At 36.2% G+C, this 18,795-nt stretch overlaps 1 protein-coding gene and 1 long non-coding RNA gene across 2 annotated transcripts; both read left to right on the forward strand.

Moving 5' to 3' along the window:
* The first annotated feature begins 344 nt into the window (after nucleotides 1-344).
* On the forward strand, nucleotides 345-16,028 carry LOC113493435 (dihydroceramide fatty acyl 2-hydroxylase FAH2). The gene is made up of 6 exons (XM_026871420.1): nucleotides 345-737; nucleotides 6,871-7,093; nucleotides 10,313-10,488; nucleotides 11,772-11,898; nucleotides 14,519-14,638; nucleotides 15,177-16,028. Exons 1-6 carry the CDS (start codon nucleotides 423-425, stop codon nucleotides 15,260-15,262), a joined length of 1,047 nt encoding a protein of 348 aa, XP_026727221.1. The 5' UTR covers nucleotides 345-422; the 3' UTR covers nucleotides 15,263-16,028.
* A 140-nt stretch (nucleotides 16,029-16,168) lies between these two features.
* LOC113493436 lies at nucleotides 16,169-16,901 on the forward strand. Its single transcript, XR_003400564.1, has 2 exons — nucleotides 16,169-16,332; nucleotides 16,621-16,901. It is a non-coding gene; the product is annotated as an uncharacterized LOC113493436 (long non-coding RNA).
* Nucleotides 16,902-18,795: the final 1,894 nt, after the last annotated feature.

The raw sequence follows: 18,795 nt of genomic DNA on the forward strand, positions 1-18,795 counted from the left end.
TGGGTCTGAAAATAGTCAATGTATTGAGATAAATACGCTTGGGTAATACAAAATTAAATAAATAATTATTAATCCATCTTATGAACATTATTAAACAAATTGTAATTAAAGTCTTACTAAAATAACTGAACACTGAAAAAAAAAATGATTCTCAACTATTCCGCTGAAAATAGAACTAACAGGTATGAATAAAATACATAAATTTAGACATTTATAAACATTGTAAACAATCTAATATTCCTACCCGAACATATCCAGAGAACCACTTGAAATGTTACGCGTTACGTCGTGTGCACCAACGATGAACTATCGGCGCACCATTGGTAAGCGCGCGAAAACATCTGCTTTATCACACGGGAAACCTATAGTGATAACGCAGTCGACCCGCGGAGTTCCTACAACACGGATCACTGTTCACAACCATGGCGCCAACCGAACAACTCACCGAAACGGACTTAAAAGAATTAACAGTAAAATTCAACAACGAAAACTATGACTTAAAGAAGTTCATGCGCGACCACCCGGGTGGTGTGAACACGTTATTGCAGTTTAAGGGGAAGTCTATTAATTATGTGATGGGGAAGTATGGGCATAGCACGAGTGCATACCATTTGATGAACGATTTGAAAGTGAGTGACGTGAACCTGACGGGTGAGGTCAGCGGGAACGGCAGGATCATCACCAGTGAGGAGGTGGCGAGGAAAGAGGATGAAATCAAATATCTGGAGGAGCTTGAGGTTGGTTTAGTTTTTGGAATTAATAGTTCAGTATAATTTATAGGGTTTGGAACTATGTACTTACTTACTTTGGTTTGATTAACTTACGCGGAAATTGAGGAAAAATTTTCAAAGTGGTCCTGTAAAAAATCATCAGTTCTTCGGATTTTCGATCAAACCACTAAAAAAAATTAAATGAAATCATTTTTTGCAATAATTTATAACGTAATTGGTGGTAAAAATAAAAAGGTATAGTAACAATTACAATCATTGCTGGGCACATATTTAATGAATCGGAGAGAGTAAGAGCGCTCTATTTATTTGACTTATTTTTTTTTTTATTTACGGGATAACTTTGTGGGATAACTCGGTCTTTTTCATGTCTTACACGGGGACACAGGTCCAACACGCAGAGTTTGTTACATTTGAGAGATTAGTTTGAGAGATTTGTTATAATAAAATAATGAAATTGTCGCTTCTTCTACCGATACTACATAATCATATACACCTACATCATAATGTTATCCTTGCCTACATTTTTTGAAGTCATGAAACTACTTTCTCCTGTGTTTAATCAATATATTTGTTTGCTCACTGTTCTACTCAAACCGCCTTTTTTAATTTTGTGTGACTACTCACCTAATTCATGGACATGACATGTTGTAACGCTTTGCTTTCGGTAAAACCAAACACCATTAATATAATTTTATGTCTATAGATACAATTACGATGATTTATGCTCCATTTGATAGATTGATTTATTAATTGATTCGCCCTAAAAGTCATAAAGACAAGATTTTAATGGTTTCAACAATCTTAGGAGTGATTAAAAACAGTTTAGTTGGTTTAAAAAGATAAGCACATTTAAGAAAATAATCTTTTTTAAACACGACTTCTCCTGAACATAGGAAAATTACTGCTCCCATGCTCTGTACGTGTATACCACTGAACTTCTCCTAAACAACTGTGTAGGGCTCCGAGCCTACTATTTGCAATGGCCAATTCAATCATAGATATTTTCCCAAACAGTACGGATCTGAGCTCTCCCGTTCAGTACAAAGAATTTCCAGTAATTCTGTTAGCAAAAAGCTTACGAGAAACGGAATAGTTTCAAATGCAATCCAATTGCCATTCATTCAGCGGCCATTGTAAATATCAGAAACGGGGCCCGCCGTGGTGTCATAATTTAAACCGCCCGTAGGCCTTTGACGAGGCTTAACAAACCCTGTCCTGAGGAGAGCTCGAGCCGCTGTCCTCACGATGTTTTCCTTCACTTTTTTGTAGTTGTTGATAATTCCGTGAGTTCGAGAAGAAGTTGGTACGTGCCGGGATTCGAACCCACAACCTTAGAATTAGTACTATAACGGTCATTAAAGTCATATATTGTAGTGTTGTAAATTATATTGAATAAACATTCACAGTTGTCAAAATTATGCATAGATTTTTGGGAGCTGTTTTTAAAAGTAGTGTCAATCAAATGTAATACTATGTCGTTATCGGATACGTATAAAATATGGTGGTGATTGGGACTACCCTTAATGTTTTTTATAGGTCTATAGCCAGGTAAATACGGAACCCTATTACTGAGACTCCGCGGTCTGTCCGTCTGTCCTGGCCTGGCACCAGGATGGATCTTAGGACATGTGATAGCTTGACAGATGATTTATTTATGTCATAATAAACATGGAGATGAAGCAGTGGTTGGTGTGGTCATTATTTTGATGGTTGACCATTTTTTGCAAATATTCCTTTCTTTCGCCTATTTGTACGAAACCGACCTACACTTGAAAGGTTTTTTCTTGCAATGTCTCTATACACACGAAAGTAATTGTTAATATCTACTCATGTTGACCCACTCACCGACAAATCACGAGAACAATTCTACCGAATACGGGGGCCAACTAAGATTTTCAATGTTTATAATAAAAGTAACATTTAGTGCATAGCTAGTACGTAGACACTAGCGGGTAGTGCGGGCATCATAAATTACGATAACTGTCGTCTTTAAAGTTTAGCAATCGATTTTTACACCTTTTACTACGAATTAGGACGTTGTAGATTATACCCTTGTTATCATATGAATCATTGCTATGGTTTTGATTATTTTTAATTTTAATACAGTTAGCTGAATCGTCTAAGCTCGTTCTGCCGATATTTGTGAATCTAAACCGTCCGGGGCGCCTCCCAAATATTAACAAAAAGACAAAACATTGAAATCGGTCCAGCTGTTTATGAGGACTTAAGTGACATAATATACACTTACTGATTGGTACTATAAAAAACTTAAAAATCGCAAGCATTTTGTTAAGCATCATTTTTATACTCATTTACAGGAGTTACAATGTGCAAGTGTGGCAGTGTCACATTAAATGAAAAAAATACTTTTTTTCAGTACGGCTTTGTTATTGTCCGTAATAAGTATTAGAATGGAATATTTCAAATGTCGACTAATTATTTTAAACTTACTTGGCTTTTAAACATACTTATAAGTCATAAATACATATATTGAAGTGACGTAATCACTGTTAGCGCTAGGAAAAATGTAACTTCTCTACAGATTCTGGATCAGAGAAGTGCCTCTGGGGACTTCCACGATCTTGGTGAAGGAGGAATCTTTGGAAACGGTGGTAGGCTTCCAAAATCATGTTTTAGGTATACGCATTTCTATTTTCTTCTGTATTGAAAAATACGTATTTTTTTGTTGCAATTTATTTTCCTGCTCAAATTTTCCAGTCTTTACGTAAAGAAACATGCTGTATTCACTGCAGTGATAAGACAATATATCTATACCTAAGCCTATAGATTTCGCCAAAAATGATAATTATTTGTCACATTTTATGCGATCTAAAGGAAGTAGGTAATTGAATGCGATACGTGCGGGTTAATATGGCATTTCAGATTATTGATGAATTTGAATTTATGAATGATGAAAGCTTTGCAATTTATTACAAAAATGAGGTATGAATGTGAGATCCACGTCGTCTTCTGCTGTTGTTGGATTCTTTTGATCAAGTTGGAGTTGTTGACCCACGAGGGTCAACTATAAAAAATAATCTGCATTTGATGTGACTAATACAGAATCCAAAACTGACCGATTATAATTACCGTAAGTTGTACGAGGATGCATAGCACATCTCTGGGCCCCAATTCTACTGTTTATAATTGCCGATCAATGAATGGTAATTGGGTTGAATTTAACACAAATATTCTCACTTTAATCCAATGTCCATTCATTCATCGGCAATTACGATTGCCAATAATTATTAATCCACTTTAAATTTATAGTTTAAAACAATATAGGTTTAAAAACAAAAGCATAACTATCTCGACTACCAGCACCAGTTACAAATTCAGTACATCAATCTGGAAAACCTGTACTGTGCGTGCAATGTCTTGTAATACTTATCAACAACATATCCCTATCTATAGATACAATGCCAGGTGTTCCGAATCGGATATATAAGGCTTATATCTACTATCTACTTATTTATATATCTGTTAAATTCGAAACTAAACAATCTGTCAGATGAACTGTCATAAGCTGTGATAACGCAAGGACAGGCGTTAACAGTGTAAATGATTCATGCACCTGAATTTGGATATTATGTCGTAATATGATGTCGTAATAGGTGATAAGGGTGAGAACTATTGGGGATGGGAAAACCTATAATATATGCATAAATAGACAAATTAAAATTATTACAGTTAAAATATATATAGACCTGCGTAATAATCCCTAACAGAGTTCACACGCATACGGCCTAAACTTATACCTAATTCAGTTTATAAATGTTTCAGTAATTCAGTTGTTTTGTACCTGCCATAAGGTGACTCATACATATACCTACCTATACATATAGCTAATCAATGTCTATCTAGATAAAATAAATGTTAATTCATTCATTTACATTATTAGCTATAATCTTCCAATAGATAAGTTTATAGATATAGTTATTAGGTATCCTCAGCGATGAATCATACTGTCTGATAGATACATTTTTGGTTTATCATGACCGTACTAAGTTTTATCCGACGGCCCGCGACAAAATGATCCCACGGGAAAAAAACTAAACTATCTGTGTATCAAGTTTCGTCCAAATCCGTTCAGTAGTTTTTGAGTGAAAGAGAAACAAATACCTATACATACAAACGTTTACGTTTATAATTTTAGTATGATTCATTTAAATAATTTAAGCTCCTAATCAAGACATATAGTATTGACTGTGGAGCCTTGACACCAATGAGTTTGAAATTTTATTGGTTACCGCAACTTAACTTTTTGTGTTGTATAAATCATTGGCCTAGCCTTTTCCCAACTATGTTGGGGTCGGCTACCAGTCCGACCGGTTTCAGCTAAGTACCAGTGTTTTACAAGGAGCGACTGCCTATCTGACCTCCTTAACCCAGTTACCTGGGCAACACGATACCCCTTGGTTAGACTGGCTGTCAGACTTTTTCAAGCTTCTGACTACCTGTAACGACTGTCAAAGATGTAGGAATAACAGCCGGGACCCACAATTTAACGTGCCTTCCGAAACACGGAGGAACTCGTTATGACGAAGATGGTCACCCATCTACAGACCAACCGCGTCAAGCATAGCTTAACCTGTGATCGTATCACTTATGCGGTTATGGCTTAGCCACGAGCTCCTCGTTTGTGTTGTATAAATAGTATTTAAAATATCTGCACCTCTTAAAGTAAGTAGTTTAAGGGAGACGCTGTTTGAAGGCGAATAGTGCAAAATTTAATAAAGAGACAGACAACACGGTACTATGTTGTCGATTGGTTTTTTCTCGGTTTAATCTTAAGTGGTACAGACGTGAATATTTACAAAATAATAAATAACTCTAAGTGGGTACTTACCTACTCAGCTCATAAATTTCACAAAATCACAACGCCAAAATTTTAAGTGCTGTGAGAAATTAGGTTGTAGGGACACTTGAAGATTTTTTTAAGCTTTATTATTGTACTGTTAAAGCGAAATGATTTAGGATCATTCGTTAGTAATTTACAGGGCCGCAATTACGCTATTTCTAATTTCCGATGAATGTATGCAAATTGGATTGAAATAACACTATTCGTATTCTCCTAAGGCTTCCATAATTGGAAATTCATTGCAATGACAGTGAGTGTTCCGCCCCGAGCTAAATTTTTAATTATTGTGTTGGCAAAATATATTAATCTCACGATGATTAATAGAAAACAGTTCTTATAATTTATTCAAAAGTCATCATAATCTTTTAATTAATCTTTCACTCAGATTTTCGGTACTAATGGTTTTTAGATACCTAATTGATTTTGCAAATGTGATTATTTTCATTGCCAATTCTGTCTTACCGTACTCAAAAGTTCTTTATGAGTGCATCAAGTGCCATTATTCTTAATTTACTTATATTGTACTTTTTAACACGTGTACTATCTCGGCCTTGCCCGGTTATGGGAAGCGACTCCGATTAGATTATCACATTAGACAATGATAACGCCCTGTCACTGTCTTTCCGAGATATGTTCTGTTCTACTAACTTACTTATGAAATTTTTATTTTGTTTTATACATACGTTCTTACGTTAATATTAGAGTAGCTCGTGGCTAAGCATAACCGCATAAGTCAATCGATCACAGGTTAGGCTACGCTTGAACCGGTTGGTCCGTTGATGGGTAACCATCTTTGTCATAACGAGTTCCTCCGTGTTTCGGAAGGCACGTTAAATTGTGGGTCCCGGCTGTTATTCATACATCTTTGACAGTCGTTACAAGGTAGTCAGAAGCTTGAAAACTCTGACAACCAGTCTAACCAAGGAGTATCGTGTTGCCCGGGTAACTGGGTTAAGGAGGTCAGATAGGCAGTCGCTCCTTGTAAAACACTGGTACTTAGCTGGAACCGGTTAGACTGGTAGCCGACCCCAACATACGTTAATATTAATAGTTCAACTGGAGAAGTATAATTTCATTAATTTCTATACGTATGTGAAAAAGAAATAAAGTTTATGACATATACTTACTATGCAAGAACGGTACTGAAATTAAGCCGTTTCAGTGTGCCATGACCTCAAAGACTGTTATTTTCTATCATCATCATTATCAGCCCATATTCATCCACTGCTGGACATAAGCCTCCAATAAATTTCTATAAATATTTTTTTTATTTTCCAGGCGAGGTTAGACTGGTCGAAGCCTCTCCTGTCCCAACTGGACGCCATCGCCTCTGACTACCACACGTGGGTGAACAGCGCCGTCTACAGGAAGTGTAGGCTCTTCGCAAGCCCCTGGCTTGAAGCCCTGACCTTCACCCCCTGGTACCTGGTGCCTATATTCTGGATACCCATCATACTGTATCTTGCAGGCACGCAGTTCTTTGAGCTGGTCGCTTGTGGAGGTAACATATTATTTCTTCTTTCCGTAGAATATTTTCCCTTTCGCCAAGTGTCATTACGACAATCGTTAACGTCATTAATAAATATTCATATGACATGTATAGGTTTCTTTCGATAAGTCACGTGACTTTGACCTGTCATTTTCATACATACAAATGTTTGGTGTAGACGTTAACCAGTGTAGAAATGGCACTTGGCTTGAACGGAAGCGTCTATCAAATTCACATTTACTTATATACTAAAGGGCTGAGATATAAAAACGACGATTCTTGACTAAGTATTATTTTTAATTTACTTCGTTTGTTCACAATTAAAAAAACAGCAAATACCTCAATGCAGTAATCGCCGCGATTCAATTAGGTATTAGCTTAGGATAATAAAGATTATCTGACAAGGCGTTTGAGGTGACGGACAATGTAAAAATGTTTACCTACGATGTTTCGGGTTTGGATTCCGTAGCACAAAATAAAAAAGTGAAACCTTAAAAAACACTTATTTGTCAGATTGACCGTCTGTCCGTAAAGATCCAGGTTCTGAGGGACGATTTGTAGAATATCATTATTTATACTACTTAAATATTGATATGTGGAAATAAAAGAAAAATAATTAAAGATTGTAGCAAAAAAAGGGCGAAAAATTTGAAAACCGCAAAAGAGGTTAAAAACTCATAAAAAAGATAATGTATTACTTCACCTTGGTATAATATTCTGATGGTACGGAACTCTGAGCGTGCCAATCTGATTCGCACTTGCCTATTCTTTATGACTCATTTTTTTTTTTTTTTTTTTTTTTATTTGAACCACTTACAACTATTATAACAGGACAATACCTAATGCAATAGTGTAGTTACATAAAATATACAGTTACATTAGTATTACTTAATACTAATAAACGATAGACCAATTAAGAGTTATTTAACACCTTTCATTATAATTAACTTATAATCTTAGTCGGTACAGGTCAAATAAGCGGCTTTTGTGAAATCATTCAGGCTACAGTTAAATATGTCTATCCGTTGTGACAAGGTATTAAGCGTCCGCAAAGCACGCGTCAGGGGAGCACGCTGTAAGAGGTTTGTGCGCGCGCGCGGCACCACCAACAGCGGCGGCTTCCTTCGCCGGTCGACGTATTCGTCTGGAACTGATAGCTGGAGTATCTCTAAAATTCTCGGGTTATTTATTTTGCCTCGAATTATCTTAAACAAATATGTGGCTACAGCCACATCACGTCTTACTTCAATCTTATAAAAACCTACCATGCCTAGTATAAATAGAGTTGGATATAATAAAGGAAAACCTGGATAAACGCCGTACATTTTTAAATAGATAAATCTTATAAATTTGTTCTGTATACGCTCAAGCATTAATTTATATTTAATCTCATGTGGTGACCATACAACGGCACTGAACTCCAAATGGCTTTTTACATGTGCTTCGTACAGTGTTCTCAGAGCTCTCAAGTTAGTAAATTGGTTAGCTAAACGTAATACCATGCCTAAATTCCGGTAAGCCTTTTTGCAAACTTTCACTATATGAACCCTAAAGTTCACGTCAGAAGTGAAGTGCACACCTAAGTCCCTGACTTCAGTAACTCGTTGTAATGGTTTACCGTCCATATGGTATTGATGATGACTGGGGTTACGCGCACGACTGAACGATAAAACTGAACATTTGGTAACGTTAAAATATAATTTATTTTGCAAACTCCACTCCTCGATTCTAGTTATATCCTGCTGAAGAATGTCATGATCCTCTCTCTGGTTTATATTCATAACTAATTTTAGGTCATCAGCAAATAACAATGGTGTCGAATTATCAACTACATTTGGTAAGTCGTTTATGGTCAAGATGAAGAGAAGAGGTCCCAAGTTGCTTCCTTGACTCACTCCTGACCTTGTAAAGTAGGGTCCAGAAACGCTTCCGCTACAGTCTACGTACTGACACCGGTCTCTTAAGTAATTTGAGAAAAAAGTCAAAGTGTGCGGTGTGCAACCAACGCTGGCCAGCTTTGTTAGTAGAATATCGTTATCCACGGTGTCGAATGCTTTCCGAAAATCAAAGTAGGCCACGTCGACTTGTTGTCCAGCATCCACTGTAGGTACAATTTGTGCCATGAGATCCAGCAAGTTCCCCGTTGTCCCTCGCTCAGGACGAAAGCCATGCTGCGCGTCTGACAACAAAGCACTTACTTGCGAATACAAGCTACTGTGAATTGCCGATTCAAATACTTTTGCTGGAGTACATAATACTGCTACTGGTCTATAATCACTGGCTTCGGACCCTCCACCCCCTTTTGGTACAGGTACCACCCGAGTGAGTTTCCAGCGATCGGGAAATGTTGCAGTCCTAATGAAAAGGTTACATAAATGGAACATTGGATCCTTTAAAACTGCATGACAGTCCTTAAATATAAAAGCTGGAATACCATCGGGTCCAGCTGATCGCTTTGATGGCAAGCGAGCGAGCGCGTTACGTATGTCGGCGGGGCTTAGCTGCGTGAGGTGGGCCCAGGCAGCCGGCGCCAAGCCCGCCGCACAGCTCGCGCTCGCCGCCGCCGCGTTCAGAGCGGGTGGCTCAGGGTTATACACTGATTTGAAGTAACGAGCAAACTCATTAGCACATTCCTGTTCTGATAATAGTATACTTTTGTTAATGATTATAAGTAGGTATTCATAACTAATACATAGATAAAATATACAATTATTTTGGGTTTTCCATCATACCTATCATTTTTTATTGTACATATCTACCTAATATAATAAAAGACATGGACGCAAGGTAGTGATGTAAAATAATTATAATTTTCTACTAGTTTAACTTAAGTACTATTTATAAGGATGTTGGTTATCGTAGTTCTTGGGTTTCAAGTTTATGTGCTCAATAAAATCTTTTATTCAAGCTGTTTCGGCAGCATAGCCCTTTAGAAGTAACAGTCAGATAAAAAGAACTTATACATACTGAGTGACTACTGTTTTAAAGAAAACAGTATTTCGGCATACATGAGTCATTTTTTTAAAGAACAACCTTCTTATTTATGTTTTATTCCTTCCGTCATGGGATTTTTCGCAAACATTCAATTTACACAGACTAACACGCCCAGACTCAGTGTCGAATTGAACATAGAGACAAGCACGAGAATATTACTTACTTAAGCTTCGTTCATGCGTAAGATGGTGTTATTCTAGACTTAAAACTTAAAAACACCTTCTCTTTTCTTTTCAGAATCATGTCAACAGACCCCTCTGACCACCTTGCAGTATATTTACCATATAATCCTAGGAGTATTATTATGGACGGCCTTGGAGTATACCCTACATCGCTGGGTTTTCCATTTTGATCCTGGCAGCTCACCAACTTTGATCAAGCTACATTTCCTTATCCACGGGATGCATCATAAGGTAAGGATTCTTAAATTTTTAGGGAGTACAAAGCGATTTTTAGTCCCGATGCAAAAAATTCAGTTTAAGCGCGCACTCTTTAAAGACCAAAAAAAAAACCTCGCACTCCAGTTTAGAAAGTGTGATATAAATTCGTTAAATACAAGATTTTTTCATTTTCATAGAGTAAAAAAGTCTATGTAAATACAATTTAAATACATTACTTGTTCAGGTTCTGATGAATGAATGATGAGATTCGCCCGTTTAGGTTTATAAGTTTTAAAACCTTTGTGGTTGAGCAGGCTTTTCATTTAAGTCCCAAAGTTACCCAAACTTTGAGAATGAAATGAAGCCTCTTACTTTTTTATTTAAATTGGATGCACCATAAATAACTTAAGGTTGGATGTCATGTCTTTTTCGTAAACTCTCACCTGTAATAAATCAATAAATTTTAATACACTATCATGAGTTGATTTCAACAAACTTATAAAACGAAGACTTGTGATAAGTAGTTTCAAGGTTCTCAAAGTATCTAACGTACCTATATACTGTACGTACATATATTAAACAACTTTCCTTATTTTTTTGGCTCAGTAATATTATTCGCCAGCGATTCTTAGTAATAAACTAAAAATGTTACGTCAGCGCTTTCGATAATGCTATTGTTAAATATCTAAGGAATTTGTCACACACAGAATATTTTACGATTAAAACACATGATAAACCTTTTGCATGACTGTTATTAGTTATTAGCGAGTTCATTAAAAAAAAAATCAAGGAAAAGTGTGATCGAAATTATTAGTTTGGCTTGGCAACTCATTTCACCGATATTTGGACTTTGATTTTTAATGACACTTATGTACCAACTACAACACTATGAACCTCAAGCCTCCATAGACAAGTATTACCTACGCTGTAACCTAACACTTGAACTATGAGAAACCATCAGTTCAGTAGAGACTTATAAGGCTTTCGTTGCTTTGCATAAGAAATCCCGTCTTCACTATATGGGGAGACGCAGGTATTTGCAACTAATTCTTAAAAAAACAGTTTGAAGCAAATAGACTTTAACAGACCTGTACAACAATGCATAGAAAGCCAATCTTCTCCAGCTGCAATTCTTAATTTAATGATAATGGTATAAGCTATGCGCGTGGTATCGCGGGATCAATCCTTAATGCTTGTCCTCAGTCTGCGTGTCTTTATGCATGTGACTTGAATGATTGTTAAACCCCCGAGTCAAAAGCATTCAATGCCTTAGTGCGGGACTCGCTTATAAGTCTAATTTCGTCTTGTTGGTGCAGGTCCCTTTCGACGGTCTCCGCCAGGTGTTCCCCCCGATACCGGCTGCTGTCCTCACTGCGGTCATATACTCCATGCTGAAGCCGATGCTTACCTACCCCGTTGTAAAACTAACAGGAGCTTTAATAGGTAAGAATATATTAATTGGCTGATTCCTTTAGTTGTTTGACGAGGAATTAAGAAAATTTTAGGTGCTCACTAATCATTACGCTGGGTCGTAGAAGGGTTTCAAAAAACATTGGATACGTTAAACATTGGTTACGATTGATACCCAACCACTAGGTCAAAATCCAGACCTAAGCGTTTGTAAGCGCTTCAACTTCAAAACGAGCCTGTAACCGGAGTAAGCAAAGCACAGTGCAGAGCGCTACCTCACTCCCACGGTGTCAGCAGTCCTAGGCCCCGATTCTGCTATTTTACAATGGCTGATGAATGAATGGCAATTGAATTATATTTGAAATGATTCCACTTCTCTTTAGTATTTTGCCAATGCAATAATTTGAACTTGAGTGTATTGACCTTGAGTGTACCGTCCCGCACTGAATTTCCAATTATTGTGTAGGGATAATGCTTAAGATAATACGAAAAGTGTCATTTTCATTCATTCATCGGCCATTGTAAGTAGCAGAATTGGGGCCCTGCTGAGCTCTTAGTACAGTCCGCAACAAAAGTCGGTTAACCAGGATCAGAATCAGAAATTTATTTGTATAGAATGTAGGTACATATTACAATAAGCTGGTAACATAAGTTTGTGGGTCCTTGTACATTCTACCTTTCGGCATACAAACATTAGTTATGTAGACACGATTACATGGTACGTGTTACATTTTTACATCTCCTCGTATATTCGTCTCACTGCTGGGCACATTCCTCTTCCCTCGTAGGTAATGTTTGAGCATTTGATCACCTCGTTAGTTGACGGCGTAGTTTGGCGATTTCAGATTCCAATATTTGTCCAGGTTTTTTATAATTATTTTAATAATTAAATATAGTTAAACGACTTCTGCTGGTGACTGCACAGTCATTGATTTTGATAATCCCTTTTATCTATCCAACTCTCACGTCTGATAAAGACTGTGTGTGATGCCCTATTTATTAAACCATTTCACAATTGCTACCAAAATATGTCTGTACTTGAACATAAAAATGCTACTAGCACAGTTATGAGGACAATGAATTGTTGTATGATCTATGAGGCACATTTGCTTTGCGGGCGGTCTCTACTCAAGGCAATTGGCACATATTACGGAGTTACTATCGAAGAAATAAACTCGCAGATCTGGATAATATATTTACTAGGCTAAACATCGCTCTAAATCCTTTAGGTACTCGTAGGTGTTTTAGATATTTTTCCCACCCCTGCAAGATAAATACTTTCCCTAAACGACTGTAGATTCTCTTTTTTGACTTTTCTCTATATTTAATCGGATTTAAAATTGAATAGAGTAAGTTTAAAATATGTTTTACTTCGACATGCCCGGTTCAACACCTATGGGCCAACAATATCAATGATATACCTAGCGGAACAATTTTGACAACCCTAATCTGTTAGGGTGACGTCACACACATTACATTCTAATGTCAGAAGCGATATTGTTGACGAAAATAGGAACGCAGCACTTCAAGTGGCTTATAATGTTATTTATGTACTGTATTATTTCGGTGATGACCCTGAGGTTAGTAGGACCAATTCATACGACGGGATTTTACGCGCCGACATCGCGGGTATTACAAACTCTGACACATGGTAATGTAGACGACCATGTGGTGTATTGTCACCAATTGCATTTGTGGATATCTGAACGGGGATAAAAATCGTTGGTTTTGTCGGATGGAAAACCGTCATATGACCTCTACTGGGTTGGGTGGAAGTGAGTGTCAGGTTTTTATTGACTGAAACGTGGTAAGACCTACCCATGTTCCTTCCTTTGCATTTTATGTATCGGGGCTGCGGTAACCCTTTTTGACAAATACGTTGGCCCGGAGAACCAGACCTGAAACCGTGTTCCATCCTCAACTGCATGAACTGCATCTATATACTCGTACCTATTGAGTTTGTTTATCAATTTCTCAGATATATTCATATAACAAAACACAGGTACTCGCATCTCTTCCTATCAACACCATCAACCCATTTCCATGGATACACATAAGAGTTATACGGCACCAGAATTTTATCATACAGCGTCTGAATATTCTCGACGTCGCGCGTCGGTCGTAAGCACGCTTATTTGGAACATCTTTGGTGCGATAAAATATGTCAGATGCATAGCTCTAGTAGCTATTTACACGTCGAAGAAACTTGTCCAGATTTAAGGTTTCAAGTTTCAAATTGCTTTTTAGTACACATCCATCAATAAACAAATACCTCTACAAGAATTCTTCACGGATGTGATGTCTTCCGTCTGTATTATCTCTTCCTGTATCAAGTGTTTCTATTATCTCGATGCCGCGCCTATATTGGGGCACTTGTTTAAGTACACATCATAAACCGAAGGCTAGCCGAGAATTGGCCGCCAGTGGGATAAATGCATTGAGTTTATGTTTACAGGATATATCGACAAGTCCCAATCCTCCCGACATTCCTCGGAGCACTGACAAATGTGTTAACCCGAGAATTTTTTCCTTTTTCTAAAACAGCTAAACAAACTTTGTTCTTTGTATTTCGTCAAGAACTCTTTGCCCTTCGCCCTTCATTAGGTTTACTACCCTAGTCAGTAGTCGGTACTATAAGAAATGCTCATTTCAGGTTACCTAGCATACGATATGACACACTACTACGTGCACCACGGCTCGCCGACTGACGGCTCCTACCTCTACGCCATGAAGAGATACCACTCCAACCATCACTTTATCAACCATGACAAAGGTAACCCATGGCTAACAACTATGCCTTAGATAAGGATTTTATTACTTATATTTTTTATTTATCACTAGCTGTTGCCCGCGACTTCATCCGCGTGGTAAGATATAAGTTAAGACTTTTTGTTGTTTTACACATCTTTTCAATTTTCCCTCGGGAACCACTTAGGAATCGGGATAAAAGGTAGCCTATGTTCCTTTGCAAATCAAAGGACATAATGCATGCCAAATTTCATCCAATTCCGTTCAGCGTGTTCCACCAGTTACATTCGCAGTTTTGCGTGATTAAGTAACAAACATCCAAATATCCAGACTTTCACATTTATAGTATTAGTTAGGATAACACGACTGCAACCTTCTTTCATTAGCGATAGGAAAGCTTCGACGTAGGTATCTATTTCGCACGATTCTTCTTCTTTGGCCTCTAAGGGGGTTCCTTGTGGCCAATACTTCAATTTTGTTTTGCCTGTCTACTGGCCTTGTATTGAAATGCAAGTAGATAAGTTTTTTTTTCGGCAAATTTAAATGTTTTCCTTCTTTTCCAGCTTTCGGCATCACAAGTGAACTCTGGGACCACGCCTTTAAAACTTTCGTGAAAGTTAGGAAATTAGGTTTTAGTTTACATTGGTAAGATAAAACTTAGTTTTTAAGGGATCAAACAAATGTTCATACATACGTGTAGACAGTAGAACAATGTAATGTATTTTTTTCTGTGAAACCAAAGTTAATGTTAGTTAATTCTTGTAAATACATATTGCGTATTTAAGAAGCACAGGGCATAGAATTAAATCAAACATACGCCAAATGTATGAAAATGACATGTCGTTTTTATAAGTGACGTGACTTCGACCTGTCATTTCCATACATTGGAGAGTTATCCGCCAACGGCAACGATTTTCCAAATGTCACTTGGCTAGAATGGCTAGTGTGGAAGCGTGACAGAGCTACAAGACGTAGAGTCGTGTCTCTCTTCCACAACTGCAATGTCATTACTTTAAGAGGTGATGGGAGGCTCTCAGAATCTGAAGTCTATAACTCGCCACATATAAATGATGTTTTACGATAGTGACAGTAATTGTGCTTTCTATTATTGTAACGTATAAAGTTATCTATATAATTATACATTTAAGGACCAATGACGTCAGATACTCTTTTAATCATACTTAAAACTGGACAGGCCAAAATGAAAATGAGTGTTAATTACGCAACTGTGAAATATTAAGATTTTACTTTTAGTAATTGTTAAAGTACAGAGTTATTGTAACTGTAATAAAAATACTAAAAGCACCCGTTAAAAATAAAATGTGATACTTGTTAATTAAAATAAATGTAGTCTATTTATTATTAGTTGTATCTAGGATATAGGGAGTAAACCAGTGTACAATTACTTTCTTAATTTCACTATACACATACATAGCTAGATTAACGTACCTACCTGCCTTTTTTAAGGCACTGTTAAATGCAGCTCTTAGTGAAACAAAGATAAAGCTATTTTTAAGAAAAAATGTTGCCTATGTTATGGCACTATATAGGGTAAAGTACCTTTAGTCGTACCAGCGCTTAAGTCGTACCACGTCGATATCTGCGCACCCGTCATGAAAAGATGGCATCTAACAGTGCAATATGGTTCTACTAAGTACCACGGGTAAACAGCAACACGCGGCGGCTTGCCGGAATTCGCGATCAAAAAAAAATGAAAAAGTAAGTTTTTTGCACAGTTTTCACTAATTTTTTTACGTCATTCATAAGCAATTTCACAAAAGATTATGTTGAAACGAATATTTTATTGATTCATGTCTGTTTTTATAGTGTTTTCTGGTTGATATGGGCTAGGTTAAATGGTAAACGGTTTCTAGGTTATGTTTTTAATTTTGGTTTTTAACTTTGTACACCCCGCTGCCTAACTCGTACCTGCATAAACTTCCTAATTCGTACCGGTACGACTTAGGTGTTACAGAGATATTTTTTGCTATTTTTTTTTTCCTTTAGGTGATCAATATGGCAAAGAAAATTTATAACTCTTGGAAGCAAGATGACATAGATGAACACAAAAAGGAACACAATTCACAAATAAAAAAAGAAAGATAGACAGAAAATCTAACAAAGATAAGAAACTAGATGCTAAAGAAAATTGGTTGTGCAAACTAACAACACTAAACAAGATCGCAAAGAAAATATGACCCTATGTATTAAATGCAAAGGATGGGTACATGATTTATGTGCAGATCTCGAAATTAAAACTAAAAATTACATTTGTGATATATGCATTTTAAAAATGATAGTTTTATTTCCCAAAGGTACTCATTATTACGAAACTTCTACTAACGTTTTTTTATTGTTATATTTATAAGTAAGACTGAAACTGGTCTCGTAGCATATAAGTCTACGCAGTTTTTTAATTGTCCTTAGAATTCTAGTTGGAAAGATATATGTTTAATCTAAGTACGACTTAGGCTATGGGTGGTACGATTAAGGCAACCGGTTGCCTAAGTCGTACCGAAGAAGGGTTTTTGTAAAACCTATAAAAATCATTTTATTAAAAGATTTTTATATGTCTTATTAGTCTTTGTTGATTCGTTAATAAATGAAGTATTTATATATGCAAAGATTTTTCTTTTATTTATATTACAATAGAAATTATAGCTATTTTCCTTGAACTGGTACGACTAAGGCGACCTTACCCTAATGCAAGTCTTAGTAAAACACATATAAATATATTTTTAAGAGAAAATGCGTGACCTTCCGGTATTTCTTAGAGCGGTTTCGCATATGGTCCGACACAAATGCAATCCCAAATTGTTATATACGTATCTGTCGAACTATTTATATAGTAATTTACGTATAAGTTCCGATTTCCGTCATTCGATTTTTTAAACAAATCGTTTTTTGTCCGCTCCGGCTTGTATTTGACGGATTGGGTTCGTCATTGGCATTCGTGTTGAGGATACAAGTGTGAAATCGTTCTTAAAAACCAAGTCTTTTTGTGGAAGAGTGCGTAAAGCAGTGTCTACATTGCTTACTACGTTAATTTGTCATTAAAATTTCTTGAAGCAAGAACCAACTGATAATGCTACTTTGCACTGGCATAAATATAACTTTAAGTTTTTTTTTAAGATGTCTAGGGTTGTGGTTTGTACTGGTACATACCTAATTAAAATGTATAGGTATTTAATTATTTTTTATAAATTGTAAATACTTAGCGAAACATTGTTTTTTTTTCATGAGGTACATATGTAGGTACTGACCAAAATTTTTGGCATGACTCAATACACATATTGCCTAATGAAAGGGGTTCTATGTAGGATTTTTTTATTATACTAACTAAAAATAAGCGGCAAAATTACTTAATTTAATTCTGTAATCATTCAATTTTGCAACGAAGTAGGTAGGTACTTTATACACTTTTAAAGTATTATTTATATTTTTAAATGAAAAACATATTTTGTTGATATTTATATTATATGTAGATGTATGTACCTATACACTAAGTGTTATTTTCAACTGTTACTAATTGTCGATGTTGTTAAAAAAAAATCATGTTAAATACCTACTCGCAAATCCTTAGTTTCTTGTAATATCTACAAATACCTCACGTGCCATTGTGTAACTTTTTAATAAAAAAAGTATTGTTGACCATCATGTTTTTTTTATTATACTAAAAAACATCGCAGCATAGGTACTAAAGGAGAGACAAGTATAGACATCGAGCTATAAAAGGGGAGGGGGGAGGGGTTATCCCTGCAGTGAATTACATTCTTTTAACACGCTTTAATTAGTTTTACTTTGAACTATTTTCTTGTATGAAGTAATCAACCTGATAAGATTATAAAAATCGAGCAGTAGAACGTAATTTGTTGCAAGTTGCCTCATCAATGACTAAGCATTTACCTACTATCGTTATTAACTATTAGAACATTTACTTGTACAAATAATTAGGTAACTAAATGAATCACCTGTTGAATAAGAAATTACAAATATTACGAAAACAACGCTATATACAAATTCATGCTTTATCCTTCCAATTGTTTTAATTAACGCAACGAACGTGACATGATTAGATGTTAATTTTAATTTTATTTTTGACACAAAAATCAGTTTAGTTCACGTTCTAATTTTCGTTAGAAACAACTTATCATCTCACACAACTTGTAACCTAAAAGACAC

Source organism: Trichoplusia ni, chromosome 4 (assembly GCF_003590095.1).
Source record: "Trichoplusia ni isolate ovarian cell line Hi5 chromosome 4, tn1, whole genome shotgun sequence".
NCBI lineage: Eukaryota > Metazoa > Arthropoda > Insecta > Lepidoptera > Noctuidae > Trichoplusia > Trichoplusia ni.